General features: G+C 46.9%; 1 protein-coding gene across 1 annotated transcript in view; it reads right to left on the bottom strand.

Annotated features, from left to right (window-relative positions):
* The window catches only part of NIN (ninein), a 93663-nt gene extending 81641 nt beyond the window's left edge, over positions 1 to 12022 (bottom strand). Inside the window, exons 1-2 of the mRNA XM_021701536.1 lie at positions 11980 to 12022; positions 2800 to 3003 (exon numbers count right to left, since the gene is read on the bottom strand). Of these exons, the coding sequence (XP_021557211.1) occupies positions 2800 to 2982 (183 nt within the window). The 5' untranslated portion in view covers positions 2983 to 3003; positions 11980 to 12022. The remainder of the gene's footprint in view (positions 1 to 2799; positions 3004 to 11979) is intronic.
* Positions 12023 to 16847: the final 4825 nt, after the last annotated feature.

The following is a 16847-nucleotide window of genomic DNA, read 5'->3' as shown; positions in this document are numbered from 1 at the left end:
CTTTTGATAATGTAGCAAGAAACACCCACCAGCAATGTCTTGCTTCTTTCAAATCAGTGATCCACAATCCTCAGGCATTTCAAATACTTAAATAGCACCACGCTCAGGGGAATACAACTTCAAGTTATAAAGCAAGATCAGATAGATGAATTGAAACATAATTTGGGGGTAAATGGCCTAGGAGTAAAATGCATGAAAATGGCAAGTCAATTTCAGTTACTTTCTTTAACAACTGTCAAAAGAAATATTAGGCTTAAAAAAAAAACAAAAACCCAGGAAGTTATTACACATGGATTTGAAATAAAAAATAAACAGAAAATATTCATATTCTTATTGAGGAGGGCAATGCTTTTTTATCTTATTTCTTTTTCAAGAAAAAATGATTAATTCAGCCCAATTCCAATAAGGGTAAACTTGGAAGTTTTGTTTCATTTAGAAACTATACTCATTAAAATTTAAAGATAAATTTAAACCTAAATATCCAGGAAGCTGTTGGATACTACCGTACCCAAAAGCCAATTTAATGGAAAACCTTAGTCTATGATAAACATATGTAAGTGGCACCCATACCACAGACTAGCAGAAAGTCTGACATGCAGGATCCCTACAATACGTATTTATTGAATTACTGAAGAGTTGAATATATTGAGATCTGTCATGCTACTATTCTTTCTCCTTGTTTATGAAAACAAACTGCCAACCCTTACAAGTTTTTCTATAAATACCCTCTAAAGAGAAGAAAGATGACTGGCATTAAAAACAACGTATAATTTTACAACTCACGATCAAGAAGGTGTTAGCACTTAGAATTCTTCAGTGAATTCTAAGGAATTTTTTTCCTTATAATTTAAAATTATAGACCATGTAGAGTATCTTAACAACATATGGCCAAGTTTATGTGATCATCTGAGGAGAATAACTCAGTTTCATAAAAAATGCAAATCGAACAGTAGTGCATTAATTCATGCCAACCCTGCTCTCAAGACAGTCACCAGGGACGTCCCACACGAAATCAATATGCATACATCTATTTAACTTTTATCACTGGCTCACTAAGTAAATATCAGGCTATAGACCACTTAGGTATTCATTATTCATAGGCAAATAGCAAACGTAAAAAGCAGGCTGATGGTGTCAAGTCGTTAACAAATCAATCGATAACTGTTCCCCTGCTTTAGTTTGCCGAACGGGGGGCAAAGATGGGCAACATCTGGAGAGCGAACGGTGAATGCGCTGCCAAGGCGCAATCTGTCAGCAGCAGAGGGTTGTGTATTTACGCTGACTCGGAGACGTCTCACGGGAAGCCTTAGTTTGTGTCAGGTCTTCTCAGGCTTTCATCAGCACTGAAACAGATCCACTCTTCGTACTACCCTTATACCCCAAAAGGCTGAGATCCCCCAGGACCACAGTGGGAAACTCAAGACTCCCTTGACTGCCCAAGGTGTCCGAGACCGAGACAGAACGAAAACACATTTGAGTGCATTACATGATGAGCAAATGATTTCATTCTCAAACCTCCCATCTCTATGGCTTCCGAAGAAAGATTTTCAGCATTTTTTAGAGACCACATGTCCTCACAAGCAGCTAATCCCCCCTTCTCAGAGTGACCAAGAATGGTTCCAGTTTTGTAAAACACCTCACATTTGTTTTTTTAAGTGTGAGCCCTGTTAGACATGACATTCATAGCGCCAAGCCCCTGAGAATAGCATCCTTTGTACATTAATTTCAGAATGATCGCTGCTCCCGTCTGTCTTGTGTCACAGCCAGCCAATCCATCGTACTGTCTCTGAGGTCACTTACCCAACTTGTCAACTAAGAGACAGTGAAAATGAAATGAAGAAAAGGAAATTCAGTCACTGGAATAAAGTTGGATTTCACAACTCCTTCCTCAGTTTGCGCTACATGATAAAAACAAATGTCTACAAAGTGTCATCAGTGACAACAGAGCCCATAAAGCACTGCCCATTTTTTCCTCTCATCCATTCTAACAATCAACAGTAAGACTCAACTCAAAGCCATACAAATTATGCTCTTAATTAGAATTATGAGGACTGAAGGCAATAGGAGGTCGAGACAGATCGAACATCCTTCCCACTAATAGCAGGAGTTAAAAAGGCCCTTTCTCACCCTGTACTCATTTCTGTGACTTGATTTGTGGGGACAACATGACTATTTGTTGTCAAATGCAGAAGTTACCATCAGCACACATGCATATCGCTGCTGGAAGGAAGTCGTGCTGGGTTTTAAATGAACCTGCAGTGTATTTACTTACCCTCCTGTCTTATTTCCTAGGTGAAAGGTTTAATTAAAACTTCACCCGAGAAGCAATCTGCACAAGAAATAGCTTTATTGGAAGTAAAAGTCATAACAGCAATCTGTTCGTCCTGTGAGTGGCAATTTTCTTACTGTGTTTTCCTTCTCTTCCAGGGAAATCTCAGTCCCCTCCCTCTGCCCCAATGATGAATGCAGAGTCCATAAAATGATCCACCATGAACAAGAGCTGGAAAACATGCTCTTATTGCCTCTTTTTCTCCCTTCATCTAAGATGCTCCGGGTACATCTATATTCCAGAGCACAAATCCAAGCAGGTCCTCTACAACCCAAGCAAACCACACTGTTGGGTCCCGCCCATTACATTTTCTCTTTCTGTTCATCAGGTTAACAGCTAGGGGCACACACAGCCAGGATGTGAGAAGCAAGTTGCAACACGCATGCTCTGCCCCTACCCGCCGCCCCCCCCCAGCCTCTGACCAAAGCCGCACCCACTTCCCGCCACCCTGCTTCTTCCCCAGACCTTACCCTGCCCAAGAGGTTATCCTGAAGCAGCGTCTCCTGGAGCACCGGGGCCACCTCCTCCAAGCTCAGCATGTGGCAAAGGTCGGTGAGTTCCTCCTGTCCCAGGGACCCAGTGCCCGTGGTGTCAAAACTGTCAAACAGCTCCTTGAGTCGGGCCTCATGCTGGTCCTGCTCCACCTCATCCATCCCATAGCCCACGGCGCTCACCTGGGTGGGACAGAGACAAGGGGGGGTTGTGGCAGCCCCAGGAGTCCTACCCCTGCCCTCGCCCACCCCTCAGGAATGCTCTGTGTGCCCTGGCCCCTGGTGCTGGCCCATTGGGACCTCGGTGGAGGCTGGCAGGAGAGGCGATGCTGCACCCCGCTCCCTCCTATCCCTCCCCCCCAGAAAGATTGCGGGATTCGCAGGAGAGATGCTGCACCCCGCCCCCCCTTCCCCTCCCCCAGCAAGACTGTGGGGTTCTCCAGGAGCCAGCCCGGGCCAGCCAGCTCCCATGGCCACTCCCACCAGGGCCACAGCCACAGGTCGGGTCACGCGGGGGTACTGTTACCAGAATGAGGGAGTCTCCTCTCCTGCCTGGTCCTCGGGCGGGCGGCCAGTCTCAAACTCAAGACTGAAAGCAATTCTCTATCAGCTCATCCGGCCCTGGACTTACAGAAGGTGAAAGGCCACTTCGGACACAGTCCTTTCAAACTAACTGGTAGCACCTGCAGCCTGCGGGGCCTGAGCTTCCACACAAGTCGGCGGGCTCGGGACCACCTGCCCAGATGTTGCACTCCACCCCTGGGCTATTTAGATGCCTAGATGCCCCCCATCGCAGTCAGCCCGGGGCTTGCAGCAAGAGGCACTGGATGAATGGGTCTGATACAAAACCACCTCCCTGTTTACAGGAGACACAACGCCTTTTGCACAAGTTCCTCAAAAAGCAGTGCAATTAACTTCATTGGTGCAATTACATGAGGTGTGGCGGAAAGAGTATTCCCTGAAGCGCCGCTATAGCCCCCGGGAGTTCTAGGTAACGCCTCGTTACCCAGAGAAAGGGGAAAGGGGAAAACACTACTCCAAGCTTTCAGACCGTGAGGTTCAGAGGAGCCGCAGACCACATGAATCGTAGAGTCTCAGGGAGCCTCCCTCATCCAGACCACCTCACGTCTGTACACCTGCTTAATCTGTCTTCCACCCTTCCAACCCCAGGCCTTCCGTTTCTTCACCTTCCATGGGATCAGTAAAAACGTGGGCTCCCGATTAACTCAGAATCACTTCTGCTAAAAATATACATCATGAAATTCTAGGTACCTCATATATTATGAGTGAAATCGGAGGGGGGTTGCTTGCACAATAATTCATCTTTAATGTGGTGGGGCTTCCAATGAAAGCCTGAAACGTGCCCGTCGAAAGCTACCTTCACCATGATGCAATGGAAGCCAAACACAACATACACCCTCGAGACGGTGACCTCAGCCCATGTGAATCAAGGCTCTCAGAACCAGCCCCTTGACTATAAAAAGCAGCACTTTCAAAAATATATTTATCTTGCCGATACGTTTTTTACTACGATAAAAAAGACACAACATGAAATCTAACAAAAATTTATTAAAATTTTAAGTGTGCAGGACAGTCGTCTTCACTGTATGTGGATTGTCGTACAGCAGATCTCTGGAATTTGTTCATCTTGTGTGACTGAAACTACACCCACCATGGAGCCATTTCCCACTGCCCCCTCCCCCAGCCTCTGGCAATCACCGGTCTAGTTTTAAAAGCAGCACCTTTAACTAACAAAAGTCTTGAGTAAGAGAACTCTCTTAGAGGTGATGTTCATAGAGCAGATGGGAAACACGGGCAACATCCAAGTTCAGGTGTTGAACGTGGCCAGAACTGAAAATGAGAGAGGTTCCCGTGACCCATCAGTGCTGCTCTAGGCGGTGCTTTCTTCCTACAGACAACTGTCCAAACACCACAAGCTCAAACAGAGCCATGACCATCCCAAGAGTTTCAGCAGAACTAGGTGGACTCAAGGTGGATTCAAACAGCTCGACCACTGATCAGTTTTTACTGGGGTCACTCATTAAAGCAAAGTGGCACCATTTAGGTCCAGGCTCCTGGTCTGGGTGTGTGGGGGGCAGGGGGGCCTTCTCCTAATTATCAGCTTTTCTATTACTAAGGTGTTGCCCGCTCTGGCTGCCTTCCCAGGGTTGGTCTGTTGGGTTAACTAATCACCATGCAAATGTTTTCAAAATAAGTTGAGAGTGCTATATAAACACCAGAGCATCAGAAAAGAAACACCAAGGTGTTAAGTAAAGCCACAAAAGTTAGGGATTTTGACAAGGCCAATGGCTGGCTCATGAGATTCACTTAGAGCCGGCCAGTTTGCTGTCGGCTAAGAGCTGAGAATGCCCAGGGGCTCTGGGATTTTCTGGGGCCACCATAGCTCTGCAGTACCCGGGGCTATAATCTGACCAACTTCATAAAAGGCAGGCTATTCTGCTTTCACTTGATTTTGCATATTTAAAAAAAAAAAACTCAACAGTGAAAGAATTCTAACATTTCCTCTTTTTTAAATTATTTTTAAGGCATGGGGATTGGTGCATTTAGACCAATGAAAGAGGGGCATAAAACTCATAATGTACTGCGAAGTCCTGATCTCATCCACAGCTGTGAATTTGATAAGCTATCATGCCCTGCTCTTTGGGAGGTCATTGGATTTTTGCTAAATCAAATCTCTTTCATTTCACAGCGGCTGTTCCTTTTTTAAATCTCTTTATTTCATCTCCCTCTTTCCCAAGACGCTGTGCTTCGGGAAACATTCTTTTGACTGAAGGGGAAAAACAGCCCCAACTCTGAGGAACAAATGAGCATACAGAAACATCCAAATGATGTTGCATATGGTGACAAGTTGTCAGTCCTCGTTTGGCACAGAATGCATTTTTACTGGTTGATATTATCCCCCAAATGTTCATGAGTAATTTCATGTGCAAGAATTTTCCCCCCCACTTGGCAGAAATTTCCTTAAGGACAAGGTCCACAACTCATTTCTTTTCTATCCTCCCCCAAATGCATAGTACATACAGTCTGTTCCTCACACCAGAGACTCAGTAAACACCGTGGACTGACTTAGTGTAGGGAGATCCCTTGAGTGGAAACTTCCCCTGGATGAGAGTGATATAATGAGCACATGAAGTCTTTGAAATGCCTATTTCTTCCACAAGCACACCTCTCCTTCCCCCATCCAACCCTTTTTTCAAAGGCATTTTCAGTCTTAGCTGTAACTAAGAGAATTAAAAGCCAGAACCCACTCCCAAACTGTAGCATCCAGAACTGTCTGGAGTTTGATTAAGGAGTTAGTAACTAAGCCAATGGATTCATAAACTTCAGCTGCATTTGGGTTTTTGTTTTTGTTTTGTTTTGTTTTGTTTGGGGGGGTGGTTATAGGATGTGACTTAGGAGGGGATTCTGTACTAAAACACTTTCCCAAGTCCCTTTGTTTATAAAATGGGGATAATAATACCCATCTGGAAGGGCTGTCCTAGGGATTAAAGATGGCAAGCAAGTGACAGGAGAATCCCAGAGAAAGTTGATACAAGAGGGGTACTGAAAAAACAACCAGGAAAATAGGAGTGACTGACCAAGGAGGGGTAAACTGAAGAAAGGTAACTCACAAGTCAACCAGCCAGAAATCTGCCTTCAAAGAAGCAGAGCGGGAGCTGTGGAATGCCTTAGAGACAGCAAGAATGCACAGGGCAGGGCGCCTGGGTGGCTCAGTTGGTTAAGTGACTGCCTTCGGCTCAGGTCATGATCCTGGAGTCCCGGGATCGAGTCCCGCATCGGGCTCCCTGCTCGGCAGGGAGTCTGCTTCTCCCTCTGACCCTCACCCCTCTCATGCTCTCTCTCTCAAATAAATAAATAAAATTAAAAAAAAAAAAAAGAAGAATGCACAGGGCAGGGGTTATGTATATAAACAATATTATATTACTAAATGGTTAACAGCAGCGGGTAAGGTTCAGTGCTACCTCCATCTTTAAAGGCAGATTACTGGGTGCCTGGGTGGCTCAGTCGGTTAAGCGACTGCCTTCGGCTCAGGTCATGATCCCAGGGTCCTGGGATCAAGTCCCACATCGGGCTCCCTGCTCTGCGGGGAGCCTGCTTCTCCTTCTCCCCCTCCCCCTGCTGGTGTTCCCTCTCTCGCTGTGTCTCTGTCAAATAAATAAATAAAATCTTTAAAAAAATAAAAATAAAAATAAAGGCAGATTACTGATAAATTTAACATCAAACAAAAGCAGAAAGGCTGAAATATAATTGGGAGTTAAGAAGAATTTTTTTTTTTTTTTAAACTTCTGAGCATCTACTAGAAGTCTGGCCTATGCTGAGTACTTTACATAAATGAGCTCATTTAATCCCTCTAATTCTTTAAAGTAGACCATCATATTCCCATTTAAGATGAAGAAATTGGGGCTTGGTAAAACTAAGCAACTTGTCCAAGGATACAGTGCTAAGATGGGGGTGGAGCTGAGATCTGAACTCTGGTCTGACTCTGAATGATACTATCTCTCAGTCCTATGCATGCACACAGAACGCATGAATGGGACCACTGAAACAACATCAAGACAAATCCCTTATCTCCACCTTCATGTGTTAATCAGCTAAACAGTACCAGAAACCACCACGAAAACCTGATGGCCACAAACTCCTCCCAATTGGATGGGGGGGGGTGGGTAAGGGTGGGGTTTCTTCCTCCCTACCTCTCTAATCCATTTACTGACTAATTAGAGCCTATAAGGCACTAGAGATACATAGAATAAGCATTCTCTTTTTTCCAAAGCAGCGTTGGGATTTAGGGCAAGGAAGAAATAATTTTTTTTAAATAAAAATGATCGGGAAGAGTCCCGTATCTTCAACAGTGGGCATAGCCCAGAAATTGATCATTGTTAAATTACTCCCTCAAAATATTTAAGTATGTCTAATCTGTGCCATCAATGCTTCCCAGAGTTAAAGCCTAACGGACACCTACCAGTGACAGAAATCTTCCTCAGAGATGAAGAAAAGTTGGGTTTTGAGTGACAAACCCTCCTTCAAATCACAAAGCACAATTCCAGCTTTATGAAGTCTACCACAAGCCGGGGCCTCTCTTCGCCATCTACCTTCCCAATCACATGGACAGAAGCCTTCCCAATTCCTTTGGAATAGAAGGGTCAGGGTGGGCAATATTTTGGAGTTCTAACTAGGGATGGCTAAATAAGAGGCAAATGCACACAGCCATTTATCAAAACATTTACCACCCAATAAGTGCCCATAATGAGAACTATTTGGAGCGTTTTCCTTCCAAATAACTCAAAACAAGGCTGCCAACATGCACAGACCCCGACGGGGATGTCCATTACAGATCTGTGCTACTGCGTGCCGCTCGGCAACCCCGGCTGATGAAATCAGTGCCCACTGGGACTGGAAAAGACGTAACTGGAGGTACAGCTGGAATAATGAAGTCCCCAACATCAGGCCACCATGAAGCGGATGCGTGAACTTCTGAACTTTCCGGCAGCCAAGGTACAGAAAGGAGCTTGTAAGAATGGCACCCCAGCCAAAGGGGACGTCTGTTCTGGGCCAGAGGGAGTGAAAAAGAGACAAAGTCTGGCAAGGGAAAAACCAAATAATAAATGAGCACAATGCCTGGAGCCCCTAGCCCAGGCCTTTTATTTCCCTCCAGATGGTCCAGCAGCTGAACAGCTATGTGGAATGTCTGGATGCCCCTCTCGGCTCAGCCGCTTTCCCTGGGTATCATAATAGATACTTTTAGGTTTGTGCTCAGACATAGCTGTTGGGGGTCCACAGACCAGGCAGTGACCACCAAGTGACTAATTTAGTTACTTTATAACTAAAGCGGTGAACATGGAGAAACCCTGCTCTGGGAACGCTTTTCATTCACGCCTTTAGCTCTCACCGTTTGGCAAGTCAGAGCCTCATAATGCCAATGATCAAATTAAAATGTTTCCTCTTCTTCTCTTTTCTTTTTGCAGACACTCTAATTGCAAAGATTTCGCATCTTAACATTTTGGAACCATTTCCAGATAAAACGAAATAGTGACAAGAATAAATTCAAGTTCAGCAAAAGCTTAACAAAAAAAGCAACTGTCTCTATTTACATATCTATATAGGATATTTCTGCCAGAAACCATTGCTGGTCATCAAAATGACTCCTATCAGGTAGCCTCCTCTCGGTTCTAGCTGGATACCATAAGCACCAGGGTATCACCAAGAATAAAACCATGGCATAAAGATATAACACAAAAGTTAAATGCCACTGCACAGAAACAAGTCACATTACATAAATTTGAAAGAAAATAACAACCTTTGTTAACTACATTATTAAACTGAATTTAAGGGGCACCTGGGTGGCTCAGTCGTTAAGCGTCTGCCTTCAGCTCAGGTCATGATCCCAGGGTCCTGGGATCGAGCCCCACATCGAGCCCCACATCGGGCTCCCTGCTCTGCAGGAAGCCTGCTTCTCCCTCTCCCAATCCCCCTGCTTGTGTTCTCTCTCTTGCTGTGTCTCTCTGTCAAATAAACAAAATCTTAAAAAAAAAAAAAAACATAAAATAAACTGAATTTAACTAAGGACATCCTACTAGCATTTATTCTAAAACATTAAAAACAGTTTTAGTATTTTTCTATCCTGAATGATGTGCCAAACCCAAGCTTTTGTTAAACCTAACAGTGAGGGGGATTACCAATCAAGTAGTTAACTCAAGGTAGCTGGAGGAACAAAATCATTAGCCTAGCACATTGTAGATTCAATAACCTGTAATCAGCTACTAAGTAAAATGATAGAAGCAGAAAACAGAGCTACATGTTCGTTACTCTCTTAAAAGAGACTGCTTATAACAACTTTCACTTCTTGAGCCATATTTACTGGAATTAATTCAGAATGCCTGCATCTATGAGCACAGTCCCCTGGGGGAAGAACTTCTCTTCTCACATCTATAAACGATATTTTCCCAACTTTGTTTTTTATGTGAACGTTAGAACATAAATACTTTGTAACTGTTCCATCCAAAACTTGAATAAATGATTAACTGCTGATATAAACTGCAACAAATATTAACTGCTGATATAAATTTCAAAAAAGTTGCTCACTTGCATATTCCCCATAATCTTGATAAAATTCCATTCCATTTGTAAATAAGATAAAAACATCTTTTTGCAAGCCTCAGTCTCTCCACAAGCTCCTGCCCAACAGATGTAAGCTCAATAGCCAGAATTCAAACCACTTAATTTATTGGCTTACAGATGAATTGGCATCTATAAAAATAAACCTCCTGAAAAGGCTTTAGGCTGCTTGAATCCGGCTAACTTGTCAACCCTTTATCAATATAAGACTAATAAAATGTATTTTCATTATCAACATAAAATGGAAGCATCAAGATTGGTGTAATGTTAGTTTAGAAAGTCATTTGCAGTGACATTTAAAACAATTTATTTTAACATCTGACTTATGATAAGAATATTGCCTATTAAATTAAGGTTGGCTGTTCAGAATTCACTGGGGCCCTATTCTCCCCCTCTGTGACAGTTAACATTTTTTGATATCAAGGGTCATCACATACCGAAAATGAAAAAAGACGAAGACAGACACCAGGCCATTCTGAGCAAATGCCTATTAAAATGACTGATCCCTGACATTTTAATGCGAAGTCTGTGCTTCTGATAGCTTCCTTTCCTTTGCCCCTGTAAAGCCTTCTGCCCTGGCAATATCTTTATTGACGCCCAACCCATTTGGAACATCTGTAAGTCCTTCCCTTTATCTCTACTGCAGTTCAGAATGCTTTCCCCTGTGGAATCGCCAGAGAACAGGTGAAAATAAACCTGCAAATGAACTCCCCAGGAGTTCACTTCACCTCCCTAAGAACACTGACAACAGCTGAAGAGACAACAAACTGGTCGTTCAGCCAGCCTGTGATGTTACTTTTACACACAGTCTGGAAATCTTCACAACCCGCCCCTCAACTCCAGAGCAAGATCTGCCAATATTTCAGGTCATCCACCAGAAGATTCAAGATAAAATTAAGCTGACACAGGAAAAATACATTTCCTTGTAGAATGTCAAGCCTCTGGAAACAAGCAGGCATAAATTTTTGTCAATGTATTTAAGGGAGCCCCACTGAGAAATCTTCCATGGTCTCAGGAGCTCAGCCCATATGCTGGGATAGACTTTATCGGGATTCTAGCTACCATGTCAGTCACAAAAGACAACTAGGCAATCTGTTTTGATTTCATAAATTCAGAGTTAAGTTGTACGGCAAGTCCATCTCAGGAATTCCTCTGTCCCTGTTAGGAAGGCACAGGATCTCATAATAGCTAAGTTGTCGAAGCAAGGTACATGGTAGGGCAATCTTTCCACCCCCACCCCCCCCCCCCCATTGTACGTGCACCTCGACCCGGGTTTGTCGGGGCTGGGGTTAGGAAAACGCCTCTTTCTTTCCCTCTCTCTCAACTTCACAGACAGAGCTTTCCGCAGTAAAGTGTTTCCATCAGCTTTGTCCTTTTGTCAGGGACCGGTTTGGTAGTCGCAGAAGCCCAGCCCTGGGAACCCTGGAAGCTTCTCCCGCAGCACTCCACACTTCCATTCCGCTGGTCTGGCGATCAAGGTTTTCAGGCAATAACCGCATGCCATTTGGTCCTTTTCCCCTTAGTTCTTAGTCATTGCACTGGCAAAGTCTTTCTATATGCGTTTCTCCCACACGCCTTCTAAGATGCCGCCCCCCGCCCCCCTTCAGGGCCCCAAACAGCTCTCCGCTGCTCAGAGTCCAGGCTTATCACCTCGGGTTTCCCCAGACAGGTTTCTCTTCAGCTGCTCAATCACAAGGCTGCCTGGGTGGCACAAGGCAACAGAACAACCACCCTTTCTGCTCCCTCCGGGACTCAAGTCCGCTCCTGGGTCTACACCCAGTAGCGGCTTTGAGCCGGCGGCCGCGGGCTGGGACCGCACGGGCGGCCGAGGCGCCCAGACCCCGCTGTGCGGCCGCGCGGGGAGGCGGAGGCGCGGCGGGAGGGCGGGCGCGCCGCCCCGGTCCCCGGCAACCTGTGATGCAGGTGCGTCTCCGACCCGCCTGCCCATCGCACCGCCAGAAACCTCAGACACCCCATTGTGTCACCAGGCGGCACGCCATCTCGGCCCCCGCCGTCCTCGCCTACCTTCTGGCGGCCTCTCCGTTGCGCCCGCACCGCCGGCCGCCTGCCTCCAGGGCCCTGCAAAGCGAAGGAGGACGCTTTGTTAGGGCTCACGAAGCGGGACAATACTTCGCAGCCGGCGCCGTGGTTCCGGGCGGGCGTCCTTCAGAAGGACGCGACTGGGGACCCGCGCGAGCGTCATTTCCATATGTAAGGAGCCAGCTTGTACAAAAGCGCGGCTCTCCGGGGCTGCGGCGCGCATCCTCCCCGCCCGCCGGCCCGCCCCCCCCCCCCCCCCCCCCCCGGCAGCGCAGCTCGCGCCGCCACGACCGGCCCCTCCTCCCGCCTGCGAAGCCGCCCCCTCCCCGCCTCGTCCCCCGGGAGCGCCCCGCGCGCGGGGACAGCTCCTGCCCTGGCCCCGGGCCCCGAAGGGGAAGCCCCAGCCGGTCCCGGTGCGGGGTCCGCCCTGGGCGCGCAGGGCCCTGCCGACGGCGCGGGGGCGGCGCGAGGCCTCCGCGCACCCCCAGGCCGCGGGGCGGGGGTCCCCGGGAGCGGGCTCCTCGCTTACCGCGTTCCGGGGCTCAAGCGCCCGGCGCCGCCGCGGGGACCATGGCCGCGGGCGCACTCAGGGCTCGGAGGCGGCGGCAGCGGGACGGCCGCGCCCAGCGCGCTCAGCTCCCGGCTCGGCCGCGGCCACCCGGAGCTTTGGACGCCGGGGAGGAAGAGCCTGCCCGCGCGGGAGGAGGAGCCAGGGCGACGCCGGCCCCGGCGCGGCTCCTCCTCCGCGGCCCGCGGCGCTGGGGGCGGCCGAGGGAGGAGCGCCGAGCGGTGTCCCGGCCCTCGCGGGGTCCGCTCCCCGACCACCACCGAGACGCCGACTGCGCCCCGGCTCCCGGGGACTGCTCGGGTCGCGGGAACACGGAGCCGGGTCCCGGCTTGGCTGCTGCATGACGCTGGGGCGGTCGCTTCGGAGATTTGAACTTGGAAACGCCAGGGTTGGCGGGGCGCAGGTAGAGGAGGTCGGCGCCTCGAGGTCGCCACCAAGCAGGGGCTAGTGCGTTCACCCCTCGACCCCCCGTCCTCTAGCCTCTCCTTCCAAACCCGCCCGCTCACCCTCGGCTTCGTCTAGGACACCCGGGAGGAAAGGCCTCTGCCTCCAGCCAGCGGACCTTAAGGTGGGGATTCAGGTGCCTCCCAGGCGATCCTGGATTTCTTCCCCCTTGAGCGCTCCTTGGCTGTCATTGGAAGGGGACTGCAGTAGACAAAAGAGCTCTAGACTTGACTGAACTCTGGAAGGAGTGTGATCCTCCTACCAGGTCTAGACTGGCCTCCGCACCTGCCCACCATGTCCTCAAAGGCTCCCACCCGCTATCTAGCTTTCCGCGGGTACATCCAACCCGCGGTCTCTAGGCACACCGGATGGAAAATCCTTGGAATTGGTAGCTCTCCAGCCAACGATTGTTCAGTATTTACCACCTTCTACCACCTCCTACCCCTACTCCACAGCTTCCCCTGAGTCTCTCCTTTTTCACTCCCCGCCCCCCCCCCCCATCTCTACACTTCCGATCTGGATACAAACAGGATCCCAAGTCCAGGCCTACAGGCAGCAGCTGTGGGCAGGTGACATCCACTGTGTTTTCTTTGAACTGCAGGGTTAAATGTGTTGGCCTTGAAGAAGGAGCTGCCTGATTTATTGTAACTCACAAGTCTGGTTATTGCAGCAAGAAACTGGAGAATATTCCCTCGCTACTGAAAGAACAAGTGATAGGAAGGAAACTAGCATTTATTGATAATCCAGTGTGCTGCAAAATTAGCAGAAATGATTTTACCTAATCCTCGCACCACCTTTAGGAGACAGACATTATACCCATTTTGCAGATGAGGAAACTGGGCCTCAGAGAAGCTAGGGAGTTTGTTCAGGGTCACACAGCTAGTACTTAGCACAGCTGAGATTCAAAAGCAGATTACATATGTGACAAAATTGCACCAAACTAAGTACACAAATGAGTACACACAAAAGTGGTGACATTTGAATAAGGCCCTAGGACTGTATTAATGTCTGTTTCCTGGTTGTGATATTACACTACAGTTATTCAAAATATTACCATTGGGTAAAAGGTCTATAAGGGATCTCTCTATACTATTTCTTAAAACTTAATGTGCATCTACAGTTGTCCCCAAATTAAAAGTTTGTTTTTAAAGCATATCAGTCTTATTTTAGAACCGAGTTCTCTTCTTTCAACACATGCTCCCCCTCCCCCCCCTTTTAATACCCTTGTGCACACACACACATTCATATACTTTATGCACGGTTCCGTCCAGTAGTAATTACACCACACACAGACAAACTGTTAAGTGAATAGCTAACTTGTGACCAGAATACTTACATAGGTGTCATCTTATAGAGAAGAATGTTCACTGGGGAGGAAAACAGCCAACGGTCTTAGAAGGTAAGAACGAAGGGATGTTTCCTTGTTTCACTTAATCTCTGCCATGGGAGCCTCATCCTACTGGTTCTCTCTCCAAGCATCCCTTTTACCTGCAAGAATCCTTAAGGTTGGGATTGCTCATTAATTCAAAATGGTGATTCTTGGGAGTCAGGGGATGCTGGAGGTGGCATTCACTCCCTGTGGAGAAAGGTCAGAATTGGTGGGGGTTGTTTGGTTTGAGAAACACAAGATACTCTTTCTTGAGAGGGGTGAGTGGGGTGGAGTTAATGCTGGGACTAGAAACCTGCAATGACATCCAACCCCCAGCCTTGCTACAAAGGAGGGGTGAGTGTGGAGCATGGCTACTTTGTGGTGTAGCTTTGCAAGGACAGTCTTACCAAGGCAGGTAATTTAATACCATGTGCCTGCAGTTTAGGTTGCCCGGGGTGAAAGGTTAATCTTAGTCCAGTCTAGAGTCACTGGAAAAAAGCAGGGACTTACCTTAGAACCTAACACTTGAGCTTTTCTCTGTTAAACAAAAATGAAGATAGCAAAAAAAAAGTAGCCAGGCTCCTATGCAATAGAAGGAAAAAAATGAAAAGAGACGTAAACATTTACCCAGCCTTTACAAACCACATTTCCCTTTTATCTGTTGCAGTTTGTCTGCCTCTGATATTAACTCTCAATTTATAAAGAGCCTTGTTCGGGGACTCAGGATCCTTAAAGCATTAGGGTAGGTGAGGTCTTTGAGTGGCTTTTGGCAACATTTTTCAGTATTGGATTGGTTTTCTCAGGTGGCTAAAAGCTCTAAAAAGTTAACCAAAGAATAATCCAGGGAAGAGAAAGTTATTTTTTGTTTCTTCTTGAAGTAACTTTGTAATGATTAGTTTAAAGTCAGGACACCAAAAGTGATTTTTAAAAAAAAAAAAAAAAGGAGAGAGAGAAAATTCAGGCTTTGTTAATTTCCTTGGGGTCTACAGAGTTATATTTCTTTTCTGGACAAGGAAAGCCCATAGTTCTAACCAAACTCAGTCTACCCTCTCCTAAAGTCACAGTCGGGTATAAATTATTTCTTGGTCACCGTACAGTTAAAAACAAAGCAAAACAGTGGCACCTGGGTGGCTCAGTCAGTTACGCGCCTGCCTTTGGCTCAGGTCATGGTCCCAGGGTCCTGGGATAGAGTTCCGCGTCAGGCTCCCTGCTCTGCAAGGAGCCTGCTTCTCCCTCTCCCTCTGCTGCTCCCCCGTTTGTGCTCTCTCTCACTGTCAAATAAATTAATAAAATCTTTAAAAAACAAAAACAAAACAAAAATGTTTTTGTCACTCTATAGTAACTCACAGCTCCTTCTACACTTCAATAAATGACTTTCTTATTTCTCTGACCATGTGAACTGATCAGAACAATCTTCAGGTAAGTTACAGAGCTGCATCAGGGAGGGCTAAATGGTTAAAGCAGATCATCATTTCTAGTCCAAGCCAGGGACTGTCTGGGTAGAAGGGACATCATACTCTCCCCAAGAACCTAAGGTAATGGGTGATGAAAGGAGGAAGGGGGAAATTTGGGTTCCGTCCAGATGCGTAAGTCAAAGGCTAGGAGAAAGTTTCAGTGACAAAATGATGGTGGTAAGAACCCAGGAAGATGCTGGGAAGAAAGGAGATAAACACAGAAAGGGGACAGGAAATAGAAGGCAAACTGATCTATACTTTTGCCCCTGAAGAACCCTAATTAGGAATTAGGATTCTCCATTTTCCCTCATGAAATATATGAAAGAAGAGGACACAGGGATTTAGCACAATTTAATTCATCATTATTATTATTTTTAAAGTAAGCATTGAGTTACCTACTCTGTGCCTACAACTGTCCTGGAAATCATGAGATATTCAAAAGAAACATCAACCTTGGCTCTTGCCTTTGACTGTATCATTCTCCCTGGGGGAAGCAAAAAACATGCACCGGAGACAGTAAGGAAATGATGGGAGGTAGCACTGGATTCTTTTTGTTTGTTTGTTTGTTTAAGATTTTATTTATTTATCTGAGAGAGAGATAAAGCACAAGCAGGGGGAAGGGCAGAGGGAGAGGCAGACTCCCTGCTGAGCTCGATCCCAGGCGCCCCTGGGTAGCACTGGATTCTAATCAGGTCCTCCAGTTGCGGGACACATATAGCATGACAGGGAAGAGAGGATGAGTCCCCTAAAACATGGCTTCCGTTAGATCACTCAGCCCATCTTCTTTCATGTCAGGTCCTAGATCTCCTTCCTGATAGGCAAGGCCTTACTTGATCCCTGCAGACAGATGTTGGCTCAGTGTCCCCAAACAACATACCCTCCTTCCACTCTGCTCTCATGTGGCTCTGAATCTTCCCTGTGCTGCCCTTTCTGCCCAGATCATCAGTCCTGGGGCATATTTTGATACCCTGTCTCTGTCTACTGTTCTTTATTTGACCCAGCAGTTAATGCACAGCAG

The sequence above is a fragment of the Neomonachus schauinslandi genome, chromosome 9 (assembly GCF_002201575.2).
Source record: "Neomonachus schauinslandi chromosome 9, ASM220157v2, whole genome shotgun sequence".
Taxonomy (NCBI): Eukaryota; Metazoa; Chordata; class Mammalia; order Carnivora; family Phocidae; genus Neomonachus; species Neomonachus schauinslandi.
This window is presented reverse-complemented; position numbering and strand designations above follow the sequence as displayed.